At 41.3% G+C, this 23,826-nt stretch overlaps 1 protein-coding gene across 3 annotated transcripts; it reads left to right on the top strand.

The window, feature by feature from the left end:
- The first annotated feature begins 1,765 nt into the window (after positions 1 to 1,765).
- eef1e1 (eukaryotic translation elongation factor 1 epsilon 1) lies at positions 1,766 to 17,938 on the top strand. 3 transcript variants are annotated; one of them, XM_059972407.1, is made up of 5 exons: positions 1,824 to 1,914; positions 2,634 to 2,696; positions 5,265 to 5,465; positions 8,402 to 8,497; positions 15,152 to 17,938. In XM_059972407.1, the coding sequence occupies exons 1-5, from the start codon at positions 1,858 to 1,860 to the stop codon at positions 15,290 to 15,292; spliced, it is 558 nt and encodes a 185-aa protein (XP_059828390.1). In that variant the 5' UTR covers positions 1,824 to 1,857; the 3' UTR covers positions 15,293 to 17,938. The 3 variants fall into 3 exon arrangements, with proteins under 3 accessions (XP_059828397.1, XP_059828390.1, XP_059828379.1); XM_059972396.1 differs by having other exon boundaries at positions 1,843 to 1,914; positions 2,619 to 2,696; XM_059972414.1 differs by lacking the exon at positions 2,634 to 2,696 and having other exon boundaries at positions 1,766 to 1,914.
- Positions 17,939 to 23,826: the final 5,888 nt, after the last annotated feature.

Genomic DNA, 23,826 nt, shown 5'->3' with positions numbered 1-23,826 from the left:
GGGGAGGGGAAAAGATAAGAAGAGAAAAAAAAGTTACCAGAAGGAGAAATCGATGTTCATGCCATCAGGTTGGAGGCTACCTAGAGGGAACATGAAGTGTTTCTCCTCCACTCTGAGAGTGGTCTTATTGGGCAGAAGCTGAGGCCATGAACCGACGTGACGGGAGGGGGATAGGAATAAAATGCTTGGCATCTGGAAAATACTGCTTTTGGCGGATGGAACTAAGGTGCTCGAGAAAGCCATCCCCCGATTTAAATTGGGTCTCACCAATGTAGGGGAGGTTGCATCAGGAGAACTGGATGACCACGACCTCGACAGAACACGACCTCAACAGATTGCAGGTGAAGTTGCTGCCTCACCTGGAAGGACTGCTTAGGGAGGACATGAATGGGCTGGTGCAGCATTTCAGTTGCTTGTAGGGGTATGTGCCAGAAAGGAGATTAGTGGGGAGGAATGAATGGACAAGAACATCATGGAGGGATCAATCCCTGTGGAAAGCGGAGAGTGTCGGGTGGGGGGGGGTTGCGGTTGGAGTAAAGATGTGTTTAGTTGTAGGATCCTGTTGAAAATGGAGGAAGTAGCAGAGAATGCAGTGTTGGAAAAGTTAGCTGTGCTCCATTTGAAAAGCTGATTTTTTTTAAAAAAAAGTGCTGATGATTCTCAGCAGATCAGACACAATATGGAAAGTGAAAGAGAGTTAATATTTCAGGTCAATTATTCATTATGACTGAAGAAAAGCCTGTATAATTTATGTTCTGTGTTTTGCCTGAGTCAACATGTCTGTGATGCTGCTGGATGCAAGATTTAAATTGTACTTTGCCGACAATAAACTTGACTTGATTAGACATTCCAGTTTAGAAGAATAGCACATGTCCTCATTAAAGGATGGTAAAGAGACTTTCTCAGCTCGCTTGTTCCCAATATCTTTGGGGTTTTGCTCCAAGAGCCAGTGGGCTGCTTCTTTATTTGAGCATTAGTCAATTAGATTAATGTTATCAGCAAATCTCGCCTTCTCTAATATTCTGATCTTTTAGGAAGGGTAGGTAATTGATAACATAGCTTATGATGGAGGGTGTACTGACAAAAGACTGATCCAAGATCAAACAAAACAATTGCCTCTTCTGACATGCCGTCAGCTCCAATGATGCTCCAAAAGTCCAATTCTTTATTTTGATCTTTTATTTGCAATTAGAAAACCTACAATGAAACATTACTGAGCTTTATCTCAGCGGTCAGCAAAGATATGACCTCTGCCGGCCAGTTCAAGCTGCAAGCTGCCCTGAAGTAAGCATGGATATGAAACTTATTCCCTTCACCTTAACCACGCCCCCACTAATGTGACTAGTTACCATAATACACACAATGGATACACAGCACAGAGTACATAGTACCTAGAATGGGTTCGACCTCTGCTCCGCATCCATGTACTTCGGAAAGCTGAGACAGGATTCTCAATAGGCTGGAGAAACTGCACCAACCCAACAACTACCTCCCCTCCATCATCTGTCTCGGCAACTGTCAATATTAATGATAATAATATTAATGTTATCTGTTAATATTATTGTGTTAATACAACTTTATGTGCTGTATTTTATGTACGTACTGTGCTTTGCACCTTGGCCCTAGAGGAGCGTTGTTCTGTTTATCTGTAAACATGTGTACAGTTGAATGACAATAAACTTGAACAAGGTAGGTGCAGTTCCCGGAGACTCCGCAGGCGGTGCTGCAGGCCCCCAACTCCGGGGCCGAAGCCTGGTCCGTCTCCGCCTGCGCCCGAGCCAATTGCAAGTCCCAGTGATTGCCAGCCGGCCGCAACGGCTCAGCCAATAGGAGCGGCGTTCACTCAGAGGCGGAAAGATGGCGACACCGGCGGTGGAGTTATCGTCGCTGGAAAGGACGCTGGGGCTGAAGGGGGTCAGTGAAGGAGTGGGTCGGGGAGGGTGACAGTGGGTCGGTGATATGTGAGTGAGAGAATCGGGAAAGAGTGGAGGTGGGGCTGGGGCAGGGAGGGTAAGGAAGGGGGGGGTGAGTGAGTCAGCCGGTCCGGTCGCGGGTGTTGGAGTGCGAGGGATGGATGGAGGGTGACTGAGGGACGGGAAGACCAACCCCGGTTACCCAACTCTTGCGTCACCCTCCCGGCACCGCACCACTTTCTCATTCTGTATTGGTGCATTTCCCTTCCACTTCTCCTTTACCTCCCTGTTACCTCTTCTGTTAACAGTCCCTTCCTCTCCTCCCCCCCCCCCCCTCCCTTTCACTTTCCCCCCCTATCACCCTCGGCTCCCTTTCCTCGCCCCTTCGCGTTCTGTCACCTGGCTGACCCCTCTTCCCCATCCCTTCTCTGCTGTCACTCGCTCCTTCTGGTTTTCTGGAATTTGTAACTTTAAAGGGTGGTAGTTGAGGAAACCTTTATATTTGGGTGAGTATTTGGAGTGGCTTAACATGTTTGTTGTGGACCAAGGACTGGTGAATGGAATTTATCTAAGCAGATCTTTCTTGGTCGAGTAATGTTGGGCTGTGATGGTGAGGGTTTAAATGATAGTATAATATATAGAGAGATTTATAAATCTATAGTAGTTAGTAGTGACTCAGGAGTAATATTCTTACCACTGACTCAGGTCTTTTGGTTAAAGCTCCTAACGTTGCTTCTGGAACGTGATGTAACTGCAGTTACAAATGATGCTATTGCTACTCTGGTAAGGAAGTGAGCAACAAAATGATTCTGCAGTTGTGAGTAATCAGCCTTTTTCTTCAAGCATAATCTAATGCTTTTGAGACTGTTTATAACAGCAAGAGGTTAAATAAGATATATAGGGTGTTTCAAGTCTACAGAGACAATTCTGGCTGTTCCTGACAGCTCTGAAGAAAATCACTAGCATGATGTCCTGATGTAAGTCTGAGGTTTGGAGAGTGATATATGACATCAAATCTTTCAAAAGTGTTGCTGCTAGGCTCCAGTGAGCAACTATTCTCTTTGATCAGGTCAGACCCATGTAGGATAGGGGACTGTATACCTCAACTATGGAGGAAGGGTCAGAGGGTGAGGCAAATTAATTGAAATGTTTCTCATCAACATTTTTTAAATTATAAATTACTTGCATCAATTTGTAAAGCTTCAGAATGTCTCTAAATGTCTTGATTCTTGCTTTCTTTCAAAACATGATGGGGTGTTGAGTTGCGGGGACGTTGCATCAACAATATGCCATATGATGATGAGTTACTGCCCCACTCCAATGAGGTTGCCCCAGCATCTATATTAATTTAGTGTGATTAATCCTAGGCAGCAACATTAGGTGTACAATTCCATCTGTCGCAATCTAAAGGCTGGTGTATTTCAAAGCAGGTTGATCATGGAACAAAAGACTTGTGTCATCCTAAGCCTACAAGTGCTATGAACCTATCCTGTCGTCATCATCATCCTCTTAGATCCTTTGCTGAGACGTATGGATAGAGTTAATTAGGGAAGTGATTTGGCTTTTTAAGAGTTGCTATCAGGATAGGTGACATTTTCCATTGATCACTTCTGAAACCCTGGCATCTCCTTAAAAGCAGTTTTGTTTTACGTATTGATCTCTGAATGACAACAGATCATGATTTCACGTCTTCAGAACATTGAATGCTACAACTTTGGCTGACAGTGATGTACTAACATTACCTACTCTATGATCAATCTAACCCTTGCATCCTACACAGCACTCCATTTTTCTATCATCCCTGTGTTTAACAAAAAAAATAGCCATTTCTATCCTGAGAAAATGTCTCTGCTTATCCATTTGATCTATGCCTCTTATCATCATGTGCACATCTGTAAAGTGTCCTTCTCATCCTCCTTCATTCTAAAGAGAAAAGCAGACTCTGACATCCACCCCCATGCTGCTCCTAAGTCTTATGGTCTAATATTCCAAGTGTGGTCTAACCAGGGTATTATACCCTGGTGCTGGGGTATAATGGAGCTGCAAGATTACCTCAGGGCTTTTGAGCTCAATCCCCCAACTATTGAAGACCAACACATCATATGCCTTCTTAACAACCTTTCAACTTTGGTGGCAACTTTGAAGGATCTATGGACATGGACCCCAAGATCCTAAACTTATCTGAACCCCTTCCTGTGAAATTGTACAACATCCTTTTTGTGTTATTTCCCCTGCATTCTCACTAATTCTGCAAGACCATCTATGGAGTTCACCCACCAGTGTTTTTAGAGCAGCAGTGGGTGTACAGTGCTAACTGTTCTGACCTGCTCTGCAGGTTAGTGAATTGCCATTTTCTGATCTGGGACTCAGTGACCAACTCTCATTGTATACTAGCAGAATGTACAGAGCAAATATAGAGATTGATTAGAGCACAGAAATAGACCGTTTGGCCCACTGAGTCCACACATGCTATCTAGTACCTATTGAAACATTACTGTTTTTTTTATCTCCACGTTTGTCTCAACTCCCACCACCAAGCCCTGCCCCACCTCTACACACTAGAGTACACACTTGGATGTTCCCCAATTTGAAATTGTCATTTAAACAACATTTTTAGAAGATCCCACTTAGAATTACAGCTTTTGTTATTGCTGGAGTGAAATTTAAGTGGGAAAAGCTTTTACACTTTATCACACTGGTTGACTTCTTCCTGCAAACCTCCACCCTGAAGTTTAGATGTACAAATTGATCTAGAAAAGAGATAAACAATTATTCAAAGTTCAGTAAATTTATTATCAAAATATGTATGTGTCACCATATATTACCTGAGATACATTTTCTTGCACACATTTGCCAGAAAATAAAGAAACATGATAGACTTTATGAAAAACTGAAGATAACAAAGACTGACAAACTGCAATGTGCAAATGAAGACAAATCGTGCTAATAATAAATAAATAATACTGAGAGCATGAGTTGTAGAGTCCTTGAAAGTGAGTCTATAGATTATGGAGTCAGTTTAACATTGAGACAAGTAAAATTTTTCATGCTGTTCAGGAGCCTAGGATAATAGTGTTGTTTTGTGTTGATCTACTTTTCTTCTGATGGTCTATAGGTACGAGGGTAATCTAAAGCTGTTAAGCCAGTGCACATATTAAAAGCAAAATCGCATTTGATTGGCTCACTAGTCCACCTGTCCACATTACCTAAAAATTGATAAATATTTGATTAATAAGGTATTATATACAGCTATTTTCTTGAGTAACCCATCCTTTGGTTTACAGTTTATAAATGTTTATACAATATACTGTAGGAGCATGGCTTGTTAAATAATCTTTTGTGACTTTGCAGGTTCCAGTGCTGCAGACAAATAATGCACCTTGTTTAGAGGGGTTGACAACCATTGCGTCTCATCTGGTAAAAGCAGCTAAAAAAGAGGAACTACTGGGGACCACCCCTGAGCAGTGTGCTGTTGTTCAGCAGTGGCTTGAATATAGAGTAATTCAAGTAGACAGTTGTACCACTCAAGATGATAAAAAGATCATTTTAAAGGTATGGGTTAATTTAATTTCCTGTGGGGTAGCTGAATGAAAAGTTGACTGCTTATCATTTCCACTTGTGAGCTATATTGCCCTATGTCTCATTGACCTTCCAAAGTTATATGTAATTTGTGCCCAGGAGGTCAAGGTCTGAAGTAGTCAATGGCTATCTTGGGCTAATGGTCTGAGCTTATTTTTTTTTCAATCTGGCCTCTCCTACCTGCTCCTCTTCTGTGTCATTATTGCAATTGTACCTATATACAGCCAGAAGTCTTGGTATATGTTGGTACTGATGACATAAGTAGAAAAAGGGAGGAGGTCCTGAAGAGAGAATTCAGGGAGTTAGGTAGGAAGCTGAAAGGTAGGACCTCTCGGGTAGTGTTCTCAGGATTGCTACCTGCTGGCAATTGCAAGACTAGCATGATCAGGCGTATTTATGTGTGGCTGAGATTCCTGGATCATTGGGGCCTCTTCAGGGAGAGGTATGACATATACAAAAAGGACAGATTGCATCTGATATCCTAGTGGGTACATTTAATAGACCTGTTAAGGATGGTTTAAATTAATTTGGCAGGGGAGTGGGAACCGGAATGATAGGGCTGAGGAAGGGGAAAACAAATAAATCAAAAATAGCCTGCAACAGAGATTATAGAAAGAACAGGCAGGAGATGAGGCTTAATCAAAGCCAGTGTCATGAGTTACAGGGCAATAGAGGTGTGGTGCAGTTAAAACAGAAAGCAACAAATACTAGACTGAGTGTTGTATTTGAATGCACACAGCATGAGGAATAAAATGAATGTTACAGATTGGCAAGTATGACATTGTGGCCATCTCTGAAACATGGCTAAAGGATGGCTGCCATTGGGAGCTGAACGTCCAAGGAGATACGGTGTATTGGAAGGATAAGTTAGTAGGCAGAGGGGGTGGTATGTCTTTATATACAAGAAATAATATTAAATCTTTGGAAAGCCGTGACATAGGATTGGAAGGTGTAGAGTCTCTATGGGTTGAGTTAAGAAGTGGCAAAAATAAAAGGACTCTAATTGCAGTTGTATGCAGGCCTCCAAACAGCAGCTGAGATGTGGATTACAAATTGCAGCAGGAGATAGCAAAGGTGTGTCAGAAAGGTAATGTCATGATAGTAGTTGGGGATTTTAACATGAAAATGGATTGGGAAAACCAGGTCAATATTGGACCTCAGGAGAGAATTTGTAGAATGTCTAAGGAATGGCTTTTTAGAACAGCTTGTTGTTGAGCCCACTAGGGGATCGGCTGTGCTGGATTGGGTGTTATGCAATGATCTGGAGGTGATAAGAGAACTTACGGTTAAGGAACCCTTAGGGAACAGTGATCACAATATGACCAAGTTCACATTGAAATTTGAGAGGGAAAAAATAAAATGCATTGTGTCAGTATTTCAGTGGAATATAGGAGATTACAATAGCATGATAAGGGAACTGGCCGAAGTTGACTGGAAAGGGACATTTGCAGGAAGGACAGCAGAGCAGCAATGGCTGGAATTTTTGCGAGAAATTTTTGCATGACCCTCTGCAGCTCCTTTCAGTCCTGTGCAGTAGCCCCTTCCCCCATATCAGACAGTGATGCAGCCAGTCAGAACATCTATAGAACATCTACAGTACATCTATAGAATTTTTTGAGTGTTGTTGTCGACATACCAAATCTCGTCAAACTCATAATGAAGTTGTTGTTTTGCCTTCTTTATAGCTGCATAGATATGTTGGGACCAGGTTAGGTCCTCTAAGATCTTGACATCCAGGAACTTGAAACTGCTCACTCTCTCTGCTTCCGATCCCTCTGTGAGGATTGTTCTGTGTTCCTTTGTCTTACTGACATTGAGTGCAAGGTTGTTGCTGCGACACCACTCCACTAGTTGGTATATCTTGCTCCTGTTTGCCCTCTCTTCTCCATCTGAGATTCTACCAACAATAGTTGTATCTTCAGCAAATTCATAGTTGATATTTGAGCTATGCCTAGCTACACAGTCATGGGTATAGAGAGAGTAGAGCAGTGGGCTAAGCACACACCCCTGAGGTGCACCAGTGTTGATCATCAGCGAGGAGAAAATGTTATCACCAGTCCACACAGATTGTGGTCTTCCAGTTAGGAAGCTGAGGATCCAATTGCAGAGAGAGATACAGTGGCACAGGTTCTATAACTTACCAATCAGGATTGTGGGAATGAGGGTGTTAAATGCTGAGCAATAGTCGATGAACAGAATCCTGACATAGGTATTTGTATTGTTCAGGATGTCCAGTGGTGGGTTGTTCATATTTTCTTTGTAAATAAAAAATGATGTGTCATTTATATCTGAACGAAACAAGAAATAAACATATATTTTATTTATCACAAGGTTGAACATTGCTATACTGCTTAATTGCCTGTGTCAATGTTGACTATTGCTTTCTAATTGAGTTTGCATTGAATGGTCAGTGTTACAGACAAATCTATCATGAGCAGCTTCCTGATTGTTGTCATCATGTGCCAAGAGAATATATCATTGAATATGAAGATGCCCTTCCAAATATATTTTATCATTGTTACAAGAGTACAGTTTATCATTTGCCTATAATTAGATCAATGGTCACCTCTTCTGTGTAACTTTCAAAGGACATTAAGATTAAGTGATTTTACTTGTTAATTTAAGTATAGTATGGTAATTACAGTTCTCCCTGTATTTATGACAGTTTGCCACATGAGAATCCCAATTAAATACCTATTAATTTATGGAGCTGTTGTATTTTGCACCATTGAACAATTGCAGGTGCAAATATTGGACCACTTCTTCAGAACCTGGCTGAATTCACAATTTTAAAAAAACCCTAATGACTGGGGTTCTTTATTTAGAAATATTTGTATGTATCCAGAGTAACTTTTAACATAGGTAAAGTAAAATATGTACAGGTTCTCATTTTGATTTTGTCCCTGCAGGACCTCAGTTGCTATCTTGAGGATAAGGTTTATCTGGCAGGAAACAGCTTCACTTTAGCAGATATCATGTTGTACAATGGTCTTCATCCTATTGTGGTAAGTGATTTGTAGAACCTTGGTAAGTTATCTCTTGCACTTTCTCTGAATAGGATATATGGATCCTGTTTAACTGCTGTGAAAGATGGTTAATTCCAACAGCACCAAGGTCAATTTAAAGGTTTTTTTACACCTTCTTGTTTCAATGCAGTAAAATCTATCGAAGAATCCAGGGGGATATGTGACAAGGTGCATTTAATGGCTTCTGTTTTACCTTTTGAATAGTCTACTTTCCCTCTTCATGTAAGTGAACATTGCTCTAAAACTGTTGAGATTTTAAATCTCTATGCAAACCCCTTAAAGTTTTGACCCAGGACCAACTATCCTAAATTTGGAAGGGAATTACTATAGAAAATCACAGCAATTATAGTCATTCATAAGCCAGTCCACATTCACAAATGTTGCATCAACTCTATCTACTCATTTTCAAGTTGATTACCTTTGTCCTTGTTTTAACCATATTTGGACAGAAACATGCAGACATTAATTTACTTTTAGGATATTTAGGTAGGTTGGAAGAATGTAGAAGGATTGAGATCAATTCAAGTTGTGTGTTTGAGGCACTCGCTATAAAGAACATGAGGTTCCATACATAATATTTTGATGCAACAGTTGACCTGTACAATCACTTCTGTGTACTGTATTCTCCACTCACAGCATGGTCTCCACACTTGTGAAACCTGATGTAAGCTAGGTGACTGCATTACCGGACATCTCCATTCAGTCTATAACTCCAGACTTCCAGTTACTCATCATTTAAATGTTCCATCCATTTCCTGGCCTTTTTTTGAATTGTTGTATTGTTCTAATAGGGTTCAATCTCATTTCATTGGACATGTTAGAATCTACACTGAACTCAACAATTTCAGATAAATGCTATCCAGTTCGTACCGGAGCTGACCAAATGAAAGATTGTGACGTTAACTTAGTTGTTCTGTGTATACCTCAGAGGTATTTCCAAAGTTCCATTTCATTTTAGATTTCTAGCCATTGACATCAAAGTTGGTGCTGTTCCTCAGTGTTCGCTGGGCAGATGATGATGCATTGTGTTTAATTGCAGACTGCTGCAACATTCATGGACTCGGGGATTTGGACCGTATTTTTTGTGTGATTGTATTTTAGTGCTATCTGATGTGTGCTGTGTGTGACTGTTAGTACTGTGTTTTGCATCAGTAACTCTGTTCGGTTGGCCGAATTAATAGATATTTGTGTATGGTTGAATGACAATTTAAGCTTGAACTTGAAAACATTTTAGGTTATGTTGATAACCATTGATTGAACATTCAAGAAGCTTGTATTTACAGTACTGAAATGTCTGTGGAACTCTTTACAATAATGCTGTTAAATGTTTACATGTAATGAGTTAGGTGTCTTAATATCATGACTGACAGTAAAGTTAACTTCAAAACCTCTTTAGAGCCACCAAACATTTACTTGAAAGCAATCAAAAATAAATCCTTTTCAAATTTTGATAATATGTTTACCAAACTTTAGCTGGGATAACTTTGCATTCATATTCCATTGCCCACAAGGACTGTGTCACTTACTTAGATAGAAGGAAGACGATCAAAGATTTCAACTAGTAGTGCTTCTTCAAGGCTGTTGGCAGTACTCAATCAAAATACCATTTGCTGAATCAGCAATTGCAAGCATAGTTGTTATGAGAATAGTAATGGCTATAACATTTTAACCTAAGAGTTGCTGAACTTGTTTTTTTTGCTGTTACCAATTCAAAATAATTTTTTTGGAATGCATGGCAAATTGGTTAATGCCATTCTATGGTATTTTTTTAAACATAAGGAACACTAATAGGTAAATCCTGAGAAGTCTCATGATTTGATATTTTGTTCAAGAATTACAGATGCATCTCTAAAGGACAGCCTTTATTTCCTTTTTCTCTTTACAGGGTGGGGTGGAATTTAAAGATGTGCAGGGCACTTTTTTAAAAAACAGAGAGTGGTGGGTGCATGTAATATGCTGCCAGTGATGGTGGAGGTTAATATGATAGAAGTGTTTAAGAGGCACTTGGATATTCAAAGAATGGAGAATTATAGACTTTGCATAGTCTGAAAGGATTAATTTAATTAGATGTAATTAGTTTCGCACAAGGCACAGAGCCCTTTTCCTCTTCCAACTACCACCTCTTAGAAACTGTGCAACCCACACACCTTCCCCTATCTTCTGCCAGCTTGTACTCGCCCTTTCCACTCCCCCTCCATCTTATCCTGGCCTTTGCCCCTTTCCTTTCCAGTCCTGATCAAGGGTCTCGGTCCTAAATGCTGCCTGACCTGCTGAGTTACTCCAGCATTTGGTGTGTTGTTTAATGCACAAAGGACCTGTTCCTGTGCTCGATTGTTCTATATCCTAGTAGACCTGTTGCTTCATAGTACCAGAGATCTGGTTTCAATCCTGAATTCAAGTGCTGTCCATGTCAAGTTTTCATGTTCTTCCTTTGAGTCCACAGATTTCTTTAAGGTGCTCTGGTTTCCTCCCAAATCCCAAAGACATGCAGATCTGTTGGTTTACTGAATGCTGTAAATTTACCCTGATGTGCAAGTGAGTGGTAGAATCTGGGTATAATGGATGTCAATTGGGTAATAAAAATGGGTGCATTTAGTATTAGTGTAAATGGATAGATAATAGCATAGGCTAGGCTAAAGGGCCTAATTTCATGCTACATCTGCATTGTAAAGTGTATGCTGTAAGTGCAATAAGCAGGAGTTATCAATCTGCGGTCCACAGACTCCTCGGTTAATGGTAGGGGTGCATGGCATAAAAAAGGTTGGGAACCCTCTGCAGGTAGGGGAAGATATTTAGTAGGGATTTGAGGAAGTTTATTTTTTAGCCAGAGGGTGTTTGTATCTGGAAAGTACTTCTTGAGTGGGAGGTTAAAGTTGCACTTCAGTTGGACCACCCTTGGTAGGTCTTGCACAGTGAATTAAGGCATTAAGGAGCACTATAGTACAAAAGGATCTGGGAATACGGGTCCATAATTCTTTGAAAGGTTGTAAAGAAAGCTTTTGATACTTTGTAATCAAAGTATCGAGTACAGGAGATAGGATTTTATGTTGAAGTTGTATAAGACATTCGTGAGGCCTAATTTGGAGTATTGTGTGCAGTTTTTCGTCACCTATCACAGGAAAGATGTAAATAAGATTAAAAGAGTACAGAGAAAATTTACAAGGATGTTGCCTGGACTGGAGGACCTGATTATAAGGAAAGATTGAATAGGTTAGGATTTTATTCCTTGGAACGTATAAGATTGAGGGGAGATTTAATAGAGATGTACAAAATTATGAGGGGTATAGATAGAGTGAATGCAAGCAGGCGTTTTCCATTGAGGTTGGGTGGGACTACAACTAGAGGTCATGGGTGAAAGGTGAAATGTTTAAGGGAAACATGCGATGAAACAACTTCACTCAGAGCATTGTGGGAGTGGAATGAGCTGGCAGCACAAGTGCTGCATGTGAGCTTGAATTCAACAGTTAAGGGGTTTGTATCGGTACATGGTTGGGAGGGGTATGGAGGGCTCTGGTCCTAGTGTAGGTCAATGGGGGGAGGCAGTTTAAATGACAACACAGACTAGATGCAGAGCAAGTATATTAAGTGACACTAGTGCAGATAGGTCAGCATTGGACATGATGGGTTGAAGAGCCTGTTTCATGGTTACACTGCATGTTCATTTTTGGAGCTAATATGTTCTGGGACAAGTTGCAATGGTGGTGGAGTACAAACACTTGAATGTTTACCTCTACAACAGATTTGACTGGAAAACCCACACTCATAGCTGTTTACAAGAAGAGGATGAGCAGACTCTTATTTTCTAAGGAAGCTGAGATTCTTGAATGTGTGCAGCAGGATGTTGGAGATCAACTGTTACTTCAAACGCGGTCTTCTTTGCTGCTCCCCCAACATAAAGCCGCAATGCTGCTGGTGATGCGAAAAGACTAAATAGACTCATCAAAAAGGCTGAATCCGTCCTTTGCTACAATCCAGACTCTCGAGTTGGTGGTGGAGAGGAGGTCACAAAACAAACTGTTATTCTTCATGGACAATCAGATACATCCTCTCCATGACCTACTGAAAAGGCCACAGAGCACCCTTTCCAACAGGGCTCATTCCGTTCTGCTGTCGCAAGGATTGTTACAAAAACTCTTTCCTACCAAGTGCAATAAGCATATACAGCAGTTCATCTCTGTGCAACAGGAGAACACACATGATATAATAGTCTCTGCTTTATTATTTCATTCATTATTATTGCACATTGGTACATTATTGTATATATTATTAGATAAATCTGAACATTGTTAAGTGTGTTTTTAAATATTGCTGCTGTAAAAAAAAAATCTCCCACGCAGAATCAATAATTATTATTTCTGCTCCTTGACTCTATTCTCATCAGAACCCAGCAATTGAGTAGTGACTTTTGAAGAGGGTCAATATGCACTTTGCACAAGGCTCTTAGTTTTACCCCACAGAGGAACGGCAACCCTGTTAGAAGTTGTTCCTTTTAACTCCTTTTCACATGTTTTTGAGACTTTCTGAACGGGTCCAGCTGCATTAGAATTGGGCCGGTTTTGTTAGGCCGAATGGCCTGTTCTTTGGAAAAAAGTTTTTAATGTTCTAGTCATTCAAGGGACTAATCCAAAACATCTCAATTACAAGCAACTCAATCTTGTCTTTACTTCAGTATCAATTGTCAGGGATCTGTGTGTATGGAACCAGAGGAGATAGCAGAGGTGTTTAATGAGTACTTTGCTTCATTGTTCATTATGGAAAAGGATCTTGGCGATTGTAGGGATGACTTACATTGGACTGAAAAGCTTGAGCATGTAGACATTAAGAAAGAGGATGTGCTGGAGCTGTTGGAAAGCATCAAGTTAGATAAATCACCAGGACCAGACAAGATGTACCCCAGGCTACTGTGGGGGGAGGGGCGAAGGAGGAGATTGCTGAGTCTTTGGCGATGATCTTTGCATCATCAGTGGGGACAGGAGAGGTTCCAGAGGATTGGAGGTTGCGGATGTTGTTCTATTATTCAAGAAAGGGAGTAGAGATAGCCCAGGCAATTATAGACCAGTGAATCTTACTTAAGAGGTTGATAAGTTGCTGGAGAAGATCCTAAGAGGCAGGATTTATGAACATTTGGAGAGGCATAATATGATGAAGAATAGTCAACATGGCTTTGTGAAGGGCAGGTCGTGCCTTACAAGCCTGATTGAATTTTTTGAGGATGATTAAACACATGGTTGAAGGTAGAGCAGCAGGTGCAGTGTATGTGGATTTCAGCAAGGCATTTGACAAGGTACCCCATGCAAGGCTTATTGAAAAAGTAAAGAGACATGAGATCCAAGGGGAGATTGCTTTGTGGATCCAGAACTGGCATGCCCTCAGAATGCAAAGAGTGGTTGTAGATGAGTCATATTCTGCATGGAGGTTTGTGACTAGTGGTGTGTCTCAGGGATCTGTTCTAGGACCCCTACTCTTCATGATTTTTATAAATGACCTGGATGAGGAAATGGAGGGATGGGTTAGTAAATTTGCTGGTGACACAAAGGTTGGGGGTGTTGGGATAGTGTGGAGGGTTGTCAAGAGGTTACAGTGGGATATTGATAGGATGCAAAACTGGGCTGAGAAGTGGCAGATGGAGTTCAACCCAGATAAGTGTGAGGTGATTCATTTTGGTAGGTCAAATATAATGGCAGAATATAGTATTAATTGTAAGACTCTTGGCAGTGTGGAGGATCAGAGGGATCTTGGGGTTCGATTCCATAGGACACTCAAAGCTGCTGCGCAGGTTAACTCTGTGATTAAGAAAGCATAAGGTGCATTGGCCTTCATCAATTGTGGAATTGAGTTTAGGAGCTGAGATGTAATATTACAGCTATATAGGACCCTGGTCAGACCCCACTTGGAGTACTGTGTTCAGTTCTGATCACCTTACTACAGGAAGGATGTGGAAGCCATACAAAGGATGCAGAGGAGATTTACAAGGATGGTGTTGCCTGGATTGGGGAGCATGCCTTATGAGAATAGGTTGAGTGAACTCGGCCTTTTCTCCTTGGAGTGATGGAGGATGAGAGGTGACCTGATAGAGGTGTATAAGATGATGAGAGGCATTGATCATGTGGATAGTCAGGCTTTTTCTCAAGGCTGAAATTGCTAGCATGAGGGGGCACAGTTTTAAGGTGCTTGGAAGCAGGTACAGAGGAGATGTCAGGGGCAAGATTTTTGTGCAGAGAGTGGTGTGTGTGTGGAAGAGACTCCTGGACAGGTACATGGAGCTCAGAAAAATAGAGAGCTATGGGTAACCCTAGGTGATTTCTAAGGTAAGGACATGTTCAGCACAGCTTTGTGGGCGGAAGGGCCTATATTGTGCTGTAGGTTTTCTATGTTTCTATCTCCATCTCTCATATGCTGTGTTCTTCCTTGTGAACCCTAAGATTGAAGAAATGCAGGTGACTTCCAAAGCTTTTGCTGTTTTTGGCCATATTAAGGACAATTTGCAATGCTTCAATATAATCCCAACAGTCAAACTGGGTATCAAAGCTGTGGTATGTCTGGTCTGTGTGATTTAGCTCATTGACAGACCCATTTGGATCAATAACTGTTTCACTTGACCTCTGATCTAATTCTTTTAATGTCCATTTTTAGGCTGCACTGACCCATGAAGATCGAGAGAAATATGTGAATGTTTCACGATGGTTCAACCACATCCAGCATTATCCTGGTGTCCGACAACATTCTGCTGCTATCATCTTTGTAAGAAACAGGCTGTATCCTAATGTCCACTAGAAAAGCTGCATACGCTTTGAGGTTGTAACTAAACATAATCTTGTCAGGGTTGAAATGAAGGTTAATAAGGGCACATTTTCTGATACTAACATAGAAAGGATTGAGCCACCTTTTGTCCGCCTCGATTGTTCGCTTTCTTGTGAAAATGTAACTCTTAAGCTAATTTTTAATTTTCAGTTGTTTTATAAATTGTCTCCACAATAAGCTGTAGTCTTGTTATAACAGGTTTTTCCTAATGTGCTACTATTTGTTTTGTCAAATCATGTTCAGGATTACTTAGTTTTCAACAGAGAAAGGGGCCATTTTGCTCTCACATGCATATCAGTGTTGATGTTGCACTCCATCTTTCTGAATCCACCTTGACCATAATTAACTTCACTCCTTAGCTGCCTCTTGTTTATTTCACTACTTCCTCAGGTAGTGGGTTCCACATTTTTAACGCTCCTACACTAATGAAGCTTTTCTGACTCCCCAGCATGGTTTCTGTTGACTGTCATGTATTGATATTTAGTTTTGCTTTCCCCTTATCCCTCAATCTGCTCATTTCAAGAGAAGGAAGCCCAATCTGTTCACCCCCTCGTGAGAGTTGAATGACTTCTCTGGTACTATCTGACATTTCTTTAGTATTTGCTATACATCTTCATTGTAGTCTGAGTGCACTTCTCCAAATTAACCGAACCAAAGTTCACTGCAGGTTTCGCATAACTTCTTTTCAATTTTATTTATCTAAAAATAAACCCAAATAGAACTTCCTTTTTGTTGATTGGTACTGTAAGATTCTTTATTCTTCAATCACTATTTAGGATTTACTTAGCCAACATCATTACTTTTGACCAGACCAGAAACAAATCTCATTTCTAAGCAGATTTTTCATTTAAGGTGTTGCAGAGAGTTGGGGTTCTCAAACTGCCACTTTGGTTTGAACGTGGCCTACTGTCTGTCTGTGATATTTTAATCAACTGCTAATTATTCTGCCCACTATTGATGGGGACTCTACAGTAAATACTGCTTGCCTTCTATTGTGTTTCACTGTGGACTGTGCTGTTAAGTGTGCATTGCTAAATATATCAACTGATGTTTCTTTTCATGTTAATTGTGGTTGGGAGAAGTTCCACAAGCAATGTGTTTTATGTGGCTTATGTTTTAAAACTGTTCATATTTCTTTTAAATTCTATTGATTTGGTAGGGAAAAGTGCCAATTCTGTAAGAACTTTCTCAATGGCAGCCAGCAACCTTTGATGATTGTGAAAATCTCTGGCTTGAGACTGTACCATTTTTACACAGATCCGGTCTTAAATACAGTGATCATTTTACATTGTGCAATTAATATTTATTGGTGTATGTCTGCAACTAAAGTATGCTATATTAATTCATAAATTTGAACTGATTTGGTGCCTCATTGTATGTCTTTCTGAATTGTATAAAAACCTTGCAATGTACTGCCAGGCCTGGGAATGAAAGTTTTGACATTCGTTTTCCATGATTCAAAATTATGCCATATTCGAACAAGCTTCAACTTTGTAAGTTTCCAATTCCTTCATGTCATTTCACTAGGAATACTAACATGGGGGAAAGTGAGATTCCTTCATTTTGCTGGAAACAATTGAAAATCAGGACATCCTTTAAAAGTTGAGAAGCTTTAAGTGGGATGAATACAAGAGAGTTAATATGCAGGCATGTTAAGCAGAGTGGCAAATAGGATATTAGCTTTAATTACTGGGTGCTAATATTGGCAGGAATCTGGAACCACATGGTCCGACAACCAACTGAGTGTAAGTAGGCCCTTGATGCAATCAGACCTAGGGTCAGACACATGGACTGGGCTTGCAGCTGGAGCTAGGGCCAGGAAAAATGAGAGCCAGATTTGTGACCCTCTCACTAATAAAAGTTGCACATTCCCCATCTCTGAAAGGTCAATCCATCTCACAACACTGGCTGAGCATTCAACCAGCTAGCATGACTTTTGCACATGAAACAATTCCAGACCACCCAGGGAAACTCACACAGATACAGAGAACATGCAAACTTCACACAGAACCCAAGGTCAGGATTGAACTTGTGTCTGTGGTGCTATGAAGCATCTGTTCTAACCACTACACAAAAGTCCAACAGATTATTTTCCAAGCAGCCACAGCTGTCATTAACAACAGTTTTTGTCATTCACCCAAGTTTCTTGTCTGGGCTGCACGTCCTCTGAAGGCCTCTGCAGGTGATGTCAGAAATTACCCCAGGATAAGGGGCTTTTTATAAGATGCTTCTTCATTTAATCCTGTGACCTCAAACTTAGAGCAACAGGTCCACACCATCACTACAGAGGCTCCAAGTTTCTGAATGGCATATGTTGTTCAAGGCATTCTGTAGTTGTTACTTGAAAACAAACCAAAACTGCTCAGAGACTAAGCACAGGGGGGGTATGACACTATGACGTAATCCACAAATAATGACTTCCTAAGTTGAAGAAAGTATGCTAGATCCTTTATTAAGAAGCCAGCAAAGTTGAACACTCTTGTCATGATTTTTAAAAAAAACTAAAACTAACAGTATAACAAAATAAGTGTTAACTGTATTTAAACGTTAGCAGACAACAAAAAATTCCTCTGACCTACCCCTTGTTCCAACCAGACTAAAAACTGAACCAAGACAAAATGTGAATATGTAACTATACTCTTCGCTTCTGCCACATCCCAATCCACATGACAAATTACCCATAATAAACGTGCAACACAGACAGAAAATAGATTCATGGCTCCTACATGGTGGACATTTCTTACACCAGCTAGAAGCAAGTCTAGGTGACTGTGCCTCCTATCTACTGGAGTCATGAAGTGATACAGCAAGGAAACGGGCCCTTTGGCCTAACTTGTTAATGATAATCATCATTAACCCAGTCACAGTAATTCTCGTAAGTTCCCTGGACTCTCCCCTTCATCTGCACACTAGAGATTATTTATAGCACACCAACTCACACCACCACACGGACCAAGATCAGCATTGAACTCATGTTGCTGGCACAATGAGTTAGCAGTTCTACCTACTGCACCACTAGGTGACTGGAAGAGATAACTTTATTTTTAAAAGCTGTCTTCCCATCAGAAAGTTAAACACCGAAGAAACTGTGTGGTTGAATCCTTGTTTTTTTTAATGCATCAGTGGGTAAACCCAAAACCAGGCCAATATCAGGTGCACCATCTCCACTTGTGCTGCCTAGCATTCTGTGAATTATTTTCACTTTGTATCACTGTGACAAAGAATTTGCAACAACCTGTCACCTTTCCTGTCACTTAACAGGAAGAACAATATTTTCTTCATTTTGGCCTTTATCGTTTTAGGGAACAGAGGAGTCAACAGAGTGCATGGGTTACTGTGGATAATCTACCTAATTGTTGTCAGTACGGCGTGTTCAATAAAAAGCACAACCTTTAATTTTGCCTTTCATTTAACATCAGGATTTTGTGTCCACAAAAAGTTCCTATGGGGAGAATCATTTTTTTTTATTAAACCTTCTTAATGCCCTGCCTCTAAGCACTTAAACCTTTTTAGCCCTTGTGGGTTAACTTGACATGTAATTGACAACGTCTCTTTTAGTTCAAAAAGGCATCTACCCGCTAGGCACCCAACTGTAGCGAGGACTCTGCAGATCCTGTTTGCTATTTCTGCTGGCTGCCGTCTGTCTCCTCCCGATTGCCACTCTGACATCATTTTCTTGAACAGCTCTTGCCCGAGGTCTTGTCTGCTCAGTTTGACCGTCAGACATTGCAGAGCTGTGTCTAATCCGATGAGGCACTACTCCAAACGCTGCCGCCTCGGGTCTTCAATGACCAGGATCAGCACTGTGTCCCACCAATGTACTATCATCACAATCGAGACCCTATTTTCCATCACATGCTACCTACGGATCTATTTGGTTTACGCAATGAACGTCCAGCACCCTGTCCCTGTCACTTTGATTGCTTTCATCTCGGCTGAGTTCCGCCTGAACAAGTTTGGGCTTTCCTCGCTGCTGCAAGTGTTTGACCTGGACACGGCCACTTAGATGACACAATCCTCCAGCAGATTATCCTCCTTTCATGTCCGGGAGGCCAACCTGACAAGCTCCCGCAAATAAGTAAAGAAAGGATTGTAAACAAAACGTCATAGACACTAATCTCTCATGACACGATTGTTCCTAGAAGACAGGGTAGTGTAAGCTTTAATGGGAGAAATAAAGTCCTTGACAGAGTTGACTGTGTACATCTTTTGTTCTTCAAACAAAAAAAATGACCACATATGCTGCTTTATGTGATATTACCATAATTCTTTGTGCCTAGATGACTGGTTAATAATACATGTTATAACATTTTGTTGTTTCTGTCCCCTTGATATACCGATGTAGTGAAATGGATGGAATGCAAAACAAGTATATCACAGTGACAATTACAAGCCAATTACCAATTAATGATACCTGACTATGAATGGCCTGCTGTTGAATGGCCACTTGTAAAAACAGCTATTATTTGTGAGACTCATGGAACTGTTTTCTCAATAAAGGACAGGAATTAATATACTGTATTATTTACAAAAGTAGATTAGATAAGAGTTAATGAAGTTAATCTATATTTTTTGGAATTGGGACAAATTATTGAAACATCTGAGTTGTTGAGGACCATGATGATGGAATTATCGAGGTGTTCCCTCCTAGTGAAGGAATCTCTAATAATGGGACCTAGTAACTAGATTAGTAAGTAGTTAGATAAAACCGCAAATCAGAATCGGGTTTATTATCACTGACATACATCATTAAATTTGTTGTTTTGTGACAGGAGTACTGTGCTATCATTAAAAAAAAGCTAAGTTACAATAAACAACACACACACAAAATGCTGGTGGAACACAGCAGGCCAGGGAGAAGCGCTGTCGACGTTTTGGGCCAAGACCCTTCGACGAAGAGTGTGTCCCTTCTGGCTTCTGCAGCTCCTCTGATGGTAATATTTCACACATTCCATGGTGGATCCCCAGATGGATTGGAAGATAGCTCAGATGATTTCCAAAACCGAGGGATAGGAGACAGGTAAATCAGCCCCACAAGCATCTCAGACATGATGACTTGGTGCTTCCCAACTATTGTGAGGAAGTCCCTAATTTCCTTTCACCTTGGCAACCTTCTCCAGCCAGTTCTTAGTACATCCCTCAGCCCTTCCATACCAGATCCCCAACAGCGTCAGGTAGTCAGACCTGATGGTGAAAGGGGCAGTGGACTGGTCAGGCTTTTGTCAAAGAGCATGGCCCCACTCTTCCTATGGTTGTCCCTGGTTCCCAATGCCAACTCCAACTGATCACAGATGCTCAGTCCGATCAGCCTGCAGACTGACTGAGAATACAAACAGAAGATGGTAGCATTGTCTTGGAGGCTTTGATCTGAGTGCCACCACTGCCCGGCATTGTCACCCCTCCCATGTCCTGCTTCATTGTTCAGCCAAGTGTTCTATGCAGTAAACAGACAAGACAGCAGAGAATGGGCAACTGCCTGACTCCATAGGTGATGGGAAAGCTATCTGTTTACCACACATTGAGTTGAAATGTTAGATCAGTCAAATGCAATTCCTGATTCCCTCCTTAACGCCATTTTAGAGGGCATGTCCAACATATATGTGAGTGATATCTGATTGAAGGCTATCTCCCAGTCCAAGCTGACCAGGATGATGCAGCTTGACCTGCGTTGTCTGATTAAATTGTCTGCATATTTTTGTTTCTGGGAGTTTGCAAGCACTGTGAACCACAGCTGCAGGCTTGTACACAGATTCCATTCCACAATCCATGACTTTACAATCACGTTCTCAGTACTATTTTTACTTGGACAGTTCTTCTGTACATTGATGTTGGTCCATCCTTGTCTGCTTATGTATAGTTTTTCATAAAAATGCAATTGTATTTCTTTTTCCTGTAAATGCCTGCAAGAAAATTAATCTCGAGGTAACATATAACTACTTTGATAATAAACTTAAGTATCAGGATAGGGATCCGGTTTAATATCACTGGCATATGTTGTAAAATTTACTGTTTTTGTGGCAGCAATACATGGTAATTACATATGATAGAAAAAAAACTATAAATTACAATAATAAATATATAATTAAATAAGTCATGCAAAAAGAGAGCAAAAAAAAAAGTGCAGTAGCGTACATGAGTTCATTGTCCATCTGGAAACTGGAAGCAGAGGAGAAGAAGCTGTTTCTGAAATGTTGAGTCTGTGCCTTCAGGCTCCTGTACCTCCACCTTGATGGTAGCAATGAGAAGAGAGTGTATCCTGGGTGATGGGGGTCTTTAATGATGGATGGGGCCTTTTTGAAGATGTCTTCGCTGCTGTGGAGGCTACGATGTAGCTGCCTGAGTTTGCAACTTTCTGCAGCCCCTCCACGCCAGATGATGATGCAACCAATTAGAACGTTCTCCATGGTACTTCCGTAGAAATTTGTGAGTCTTCAGAGATATATAAAGTCTCCTCAAACTCCTAATGAAATATGGTCACTGACTTGTCATCTTTGCAATTGCATCAATATGTTAGGCCCAGGATAGATCCTCAGAAATGTTGACACCCAGGAACTTGCTCACCCTTTCCACTTCTGATCTCTCGACGAGGACTGGTATGTGTTCCCTTGACTTCCCCTTCCTGAAGTCCAGAATCAATCCTTTGGTTTTCCTGACATTGGGTGCAAGGTTGTTATTGCAACACCACTCAACCAGCTGATCTCAGTCCAGTACACCTCCTCCTCACCATTTGAAATACTGCCAACAATAGTTGTGTCATCGGCAAATATATAGATGCCATCTGAGTTGTGCCTAACCACATAGACATGGGTGTAGACTGCGTAGAGCACTGGGCTGAGCACACGTCCTTGAGGTACAACAGTGTTAATTGTCAGCAAGGAGGAATGTTATTTCTGATCCACACAGACTATTATCTCCTGCTGAGGAAGTCAAGGATGCAGTTACAGGGTGCAATACAGAGGCCCAGGTTTTGGAGTTTGTTAACTGGTACTGAGGGTATGTTGGTGTTGAACGCTGAGCTGTAACCAATAAACAGCAGTCTCTCGTAGGTATTACTGTTGTCCAAGGCCGAGCAGAGAGCCAGTGAGATTGCGTCCACTGTAGATAGACAAACTGCAGTGGGTGTGGGTCCTTGTTTAGGGAGGAGTTGATCCTACCCATGTCCAACCTCTGAAAGCACTTTGTCACAGTAGATGTGAGAGCCACTGAGTGTTAGTCAATGAGGCAGCTCACCCTGCTCTTCATGGGCACTGGTATGATTGTCGCCCTTTTGACGCAGTGAGAGATTGAAGATGTCCTTGAACACTGCCACCAGTTGGTTGGCATGGGTTTTCAGTGCCCTACCAGGTACAGCATCAGGGCCCGATGTCTTGTGAAGGTTCACTCTTGAAAGATGATCTGACGTTTGCCTCCGACACAGAGATCACAGGGTCACCTGATGCGACAGGGATTCAGGTTTATTCTCCCTTTCAAAGTGTGCATAAAGGCATCTGGGAGAGAAGTATCACAGCCATTCATGACATTAGTTTTCATCGTGTTGGAAGTAATGGCCTGGAAATCCTGCCAGAGCTGACGTGCATCGTATTCACACTCTAACTTAGAATGAGTTTTTACTCTTAAAATAGCCTTCCCTAGTTTGCATAGTTCTTGATCTCCAGTCCTGAATGCCACAGACCCAGCCCTCGATAGACTATGAATCTTCTGGTTCATCCACAGCTGTTGGTTTGGGTATGTTCTCCGAGGTACACACTCAACTACATGGACCTTCATGAAGTCAATGTCCACTGTGGTGTATTCATTCAGATTCAAAGATGAATTATATTTAAAGATTAGCTTTATTTACCACCTTTACATTAACGCATTGAAACATACAATGAAATGCGTTGTTTGCATCAATGACCAACACAGTTTGAGGATGTCCTAGGGGCAGCCTGCAAGTGTCACTATACTTCCGGAGCAAACATGGCTTCCCACAACTTACTAATGCTTACCAGTACATAGAACATAGAACATAAAAATACACAGCACATTACAGGCCCTTCAGCCCACTATGTGGTGCTGACCAACATCGCCTAGAATTTCCCACCACTTAGCCTTCCATTTTTCTAAGTTCCATGTAGCTATACAGGAGGAAACTGGAGTAGGAAAGGAGAGGCAGGCAGTCATGGGAAAACATACAAACCTCATACAGAGAGTGGGAGAAAATGAATCCTGATTGCTGTCACTGTAAAGCATTATGCTACAACGATTTACTTCGAGCTTCAACTTTAAAAAAAAAGAATGGCAGATGAGAGGGCATGTTTAGCAACTTATCGAAAAAATATCCACAAACTCTTCCCTGCGCATTGAGCAAAGTAATTCAAAATTCAAAAGGAAGTTTTTCAACTCCGCTGTTTTCGCCCAGAGTTTGTACTTCCTTCCGGGACCTGGAGAGGGCACCACTGAGCGGACCCTGGAGCGTTGACACCCGGCAGCTCCCCCTGCTGGCTGCCCATTGCCTGGTTTGCGAG

Source organism: Hypanus sabinus, chromosome 1 (assembly GCF_030144855.1).
Source record: "Hypanus sabinus isolate sHypSab1 chromosome 1, sHypSab1.hap1, whole genome shotgun sequence".
In the NCBI taxonomy this organism is placed as follows: domain Eukaryota; kingdom Metazoa; phylum Chordata; class Chondrichthyes; order Myliobatiformes; family Dasyatidae; genus Hypanus; species Hypanus sabinus.
This window is presented reverse-complemented; position numbering and strand designations above follow the sequence as displayed.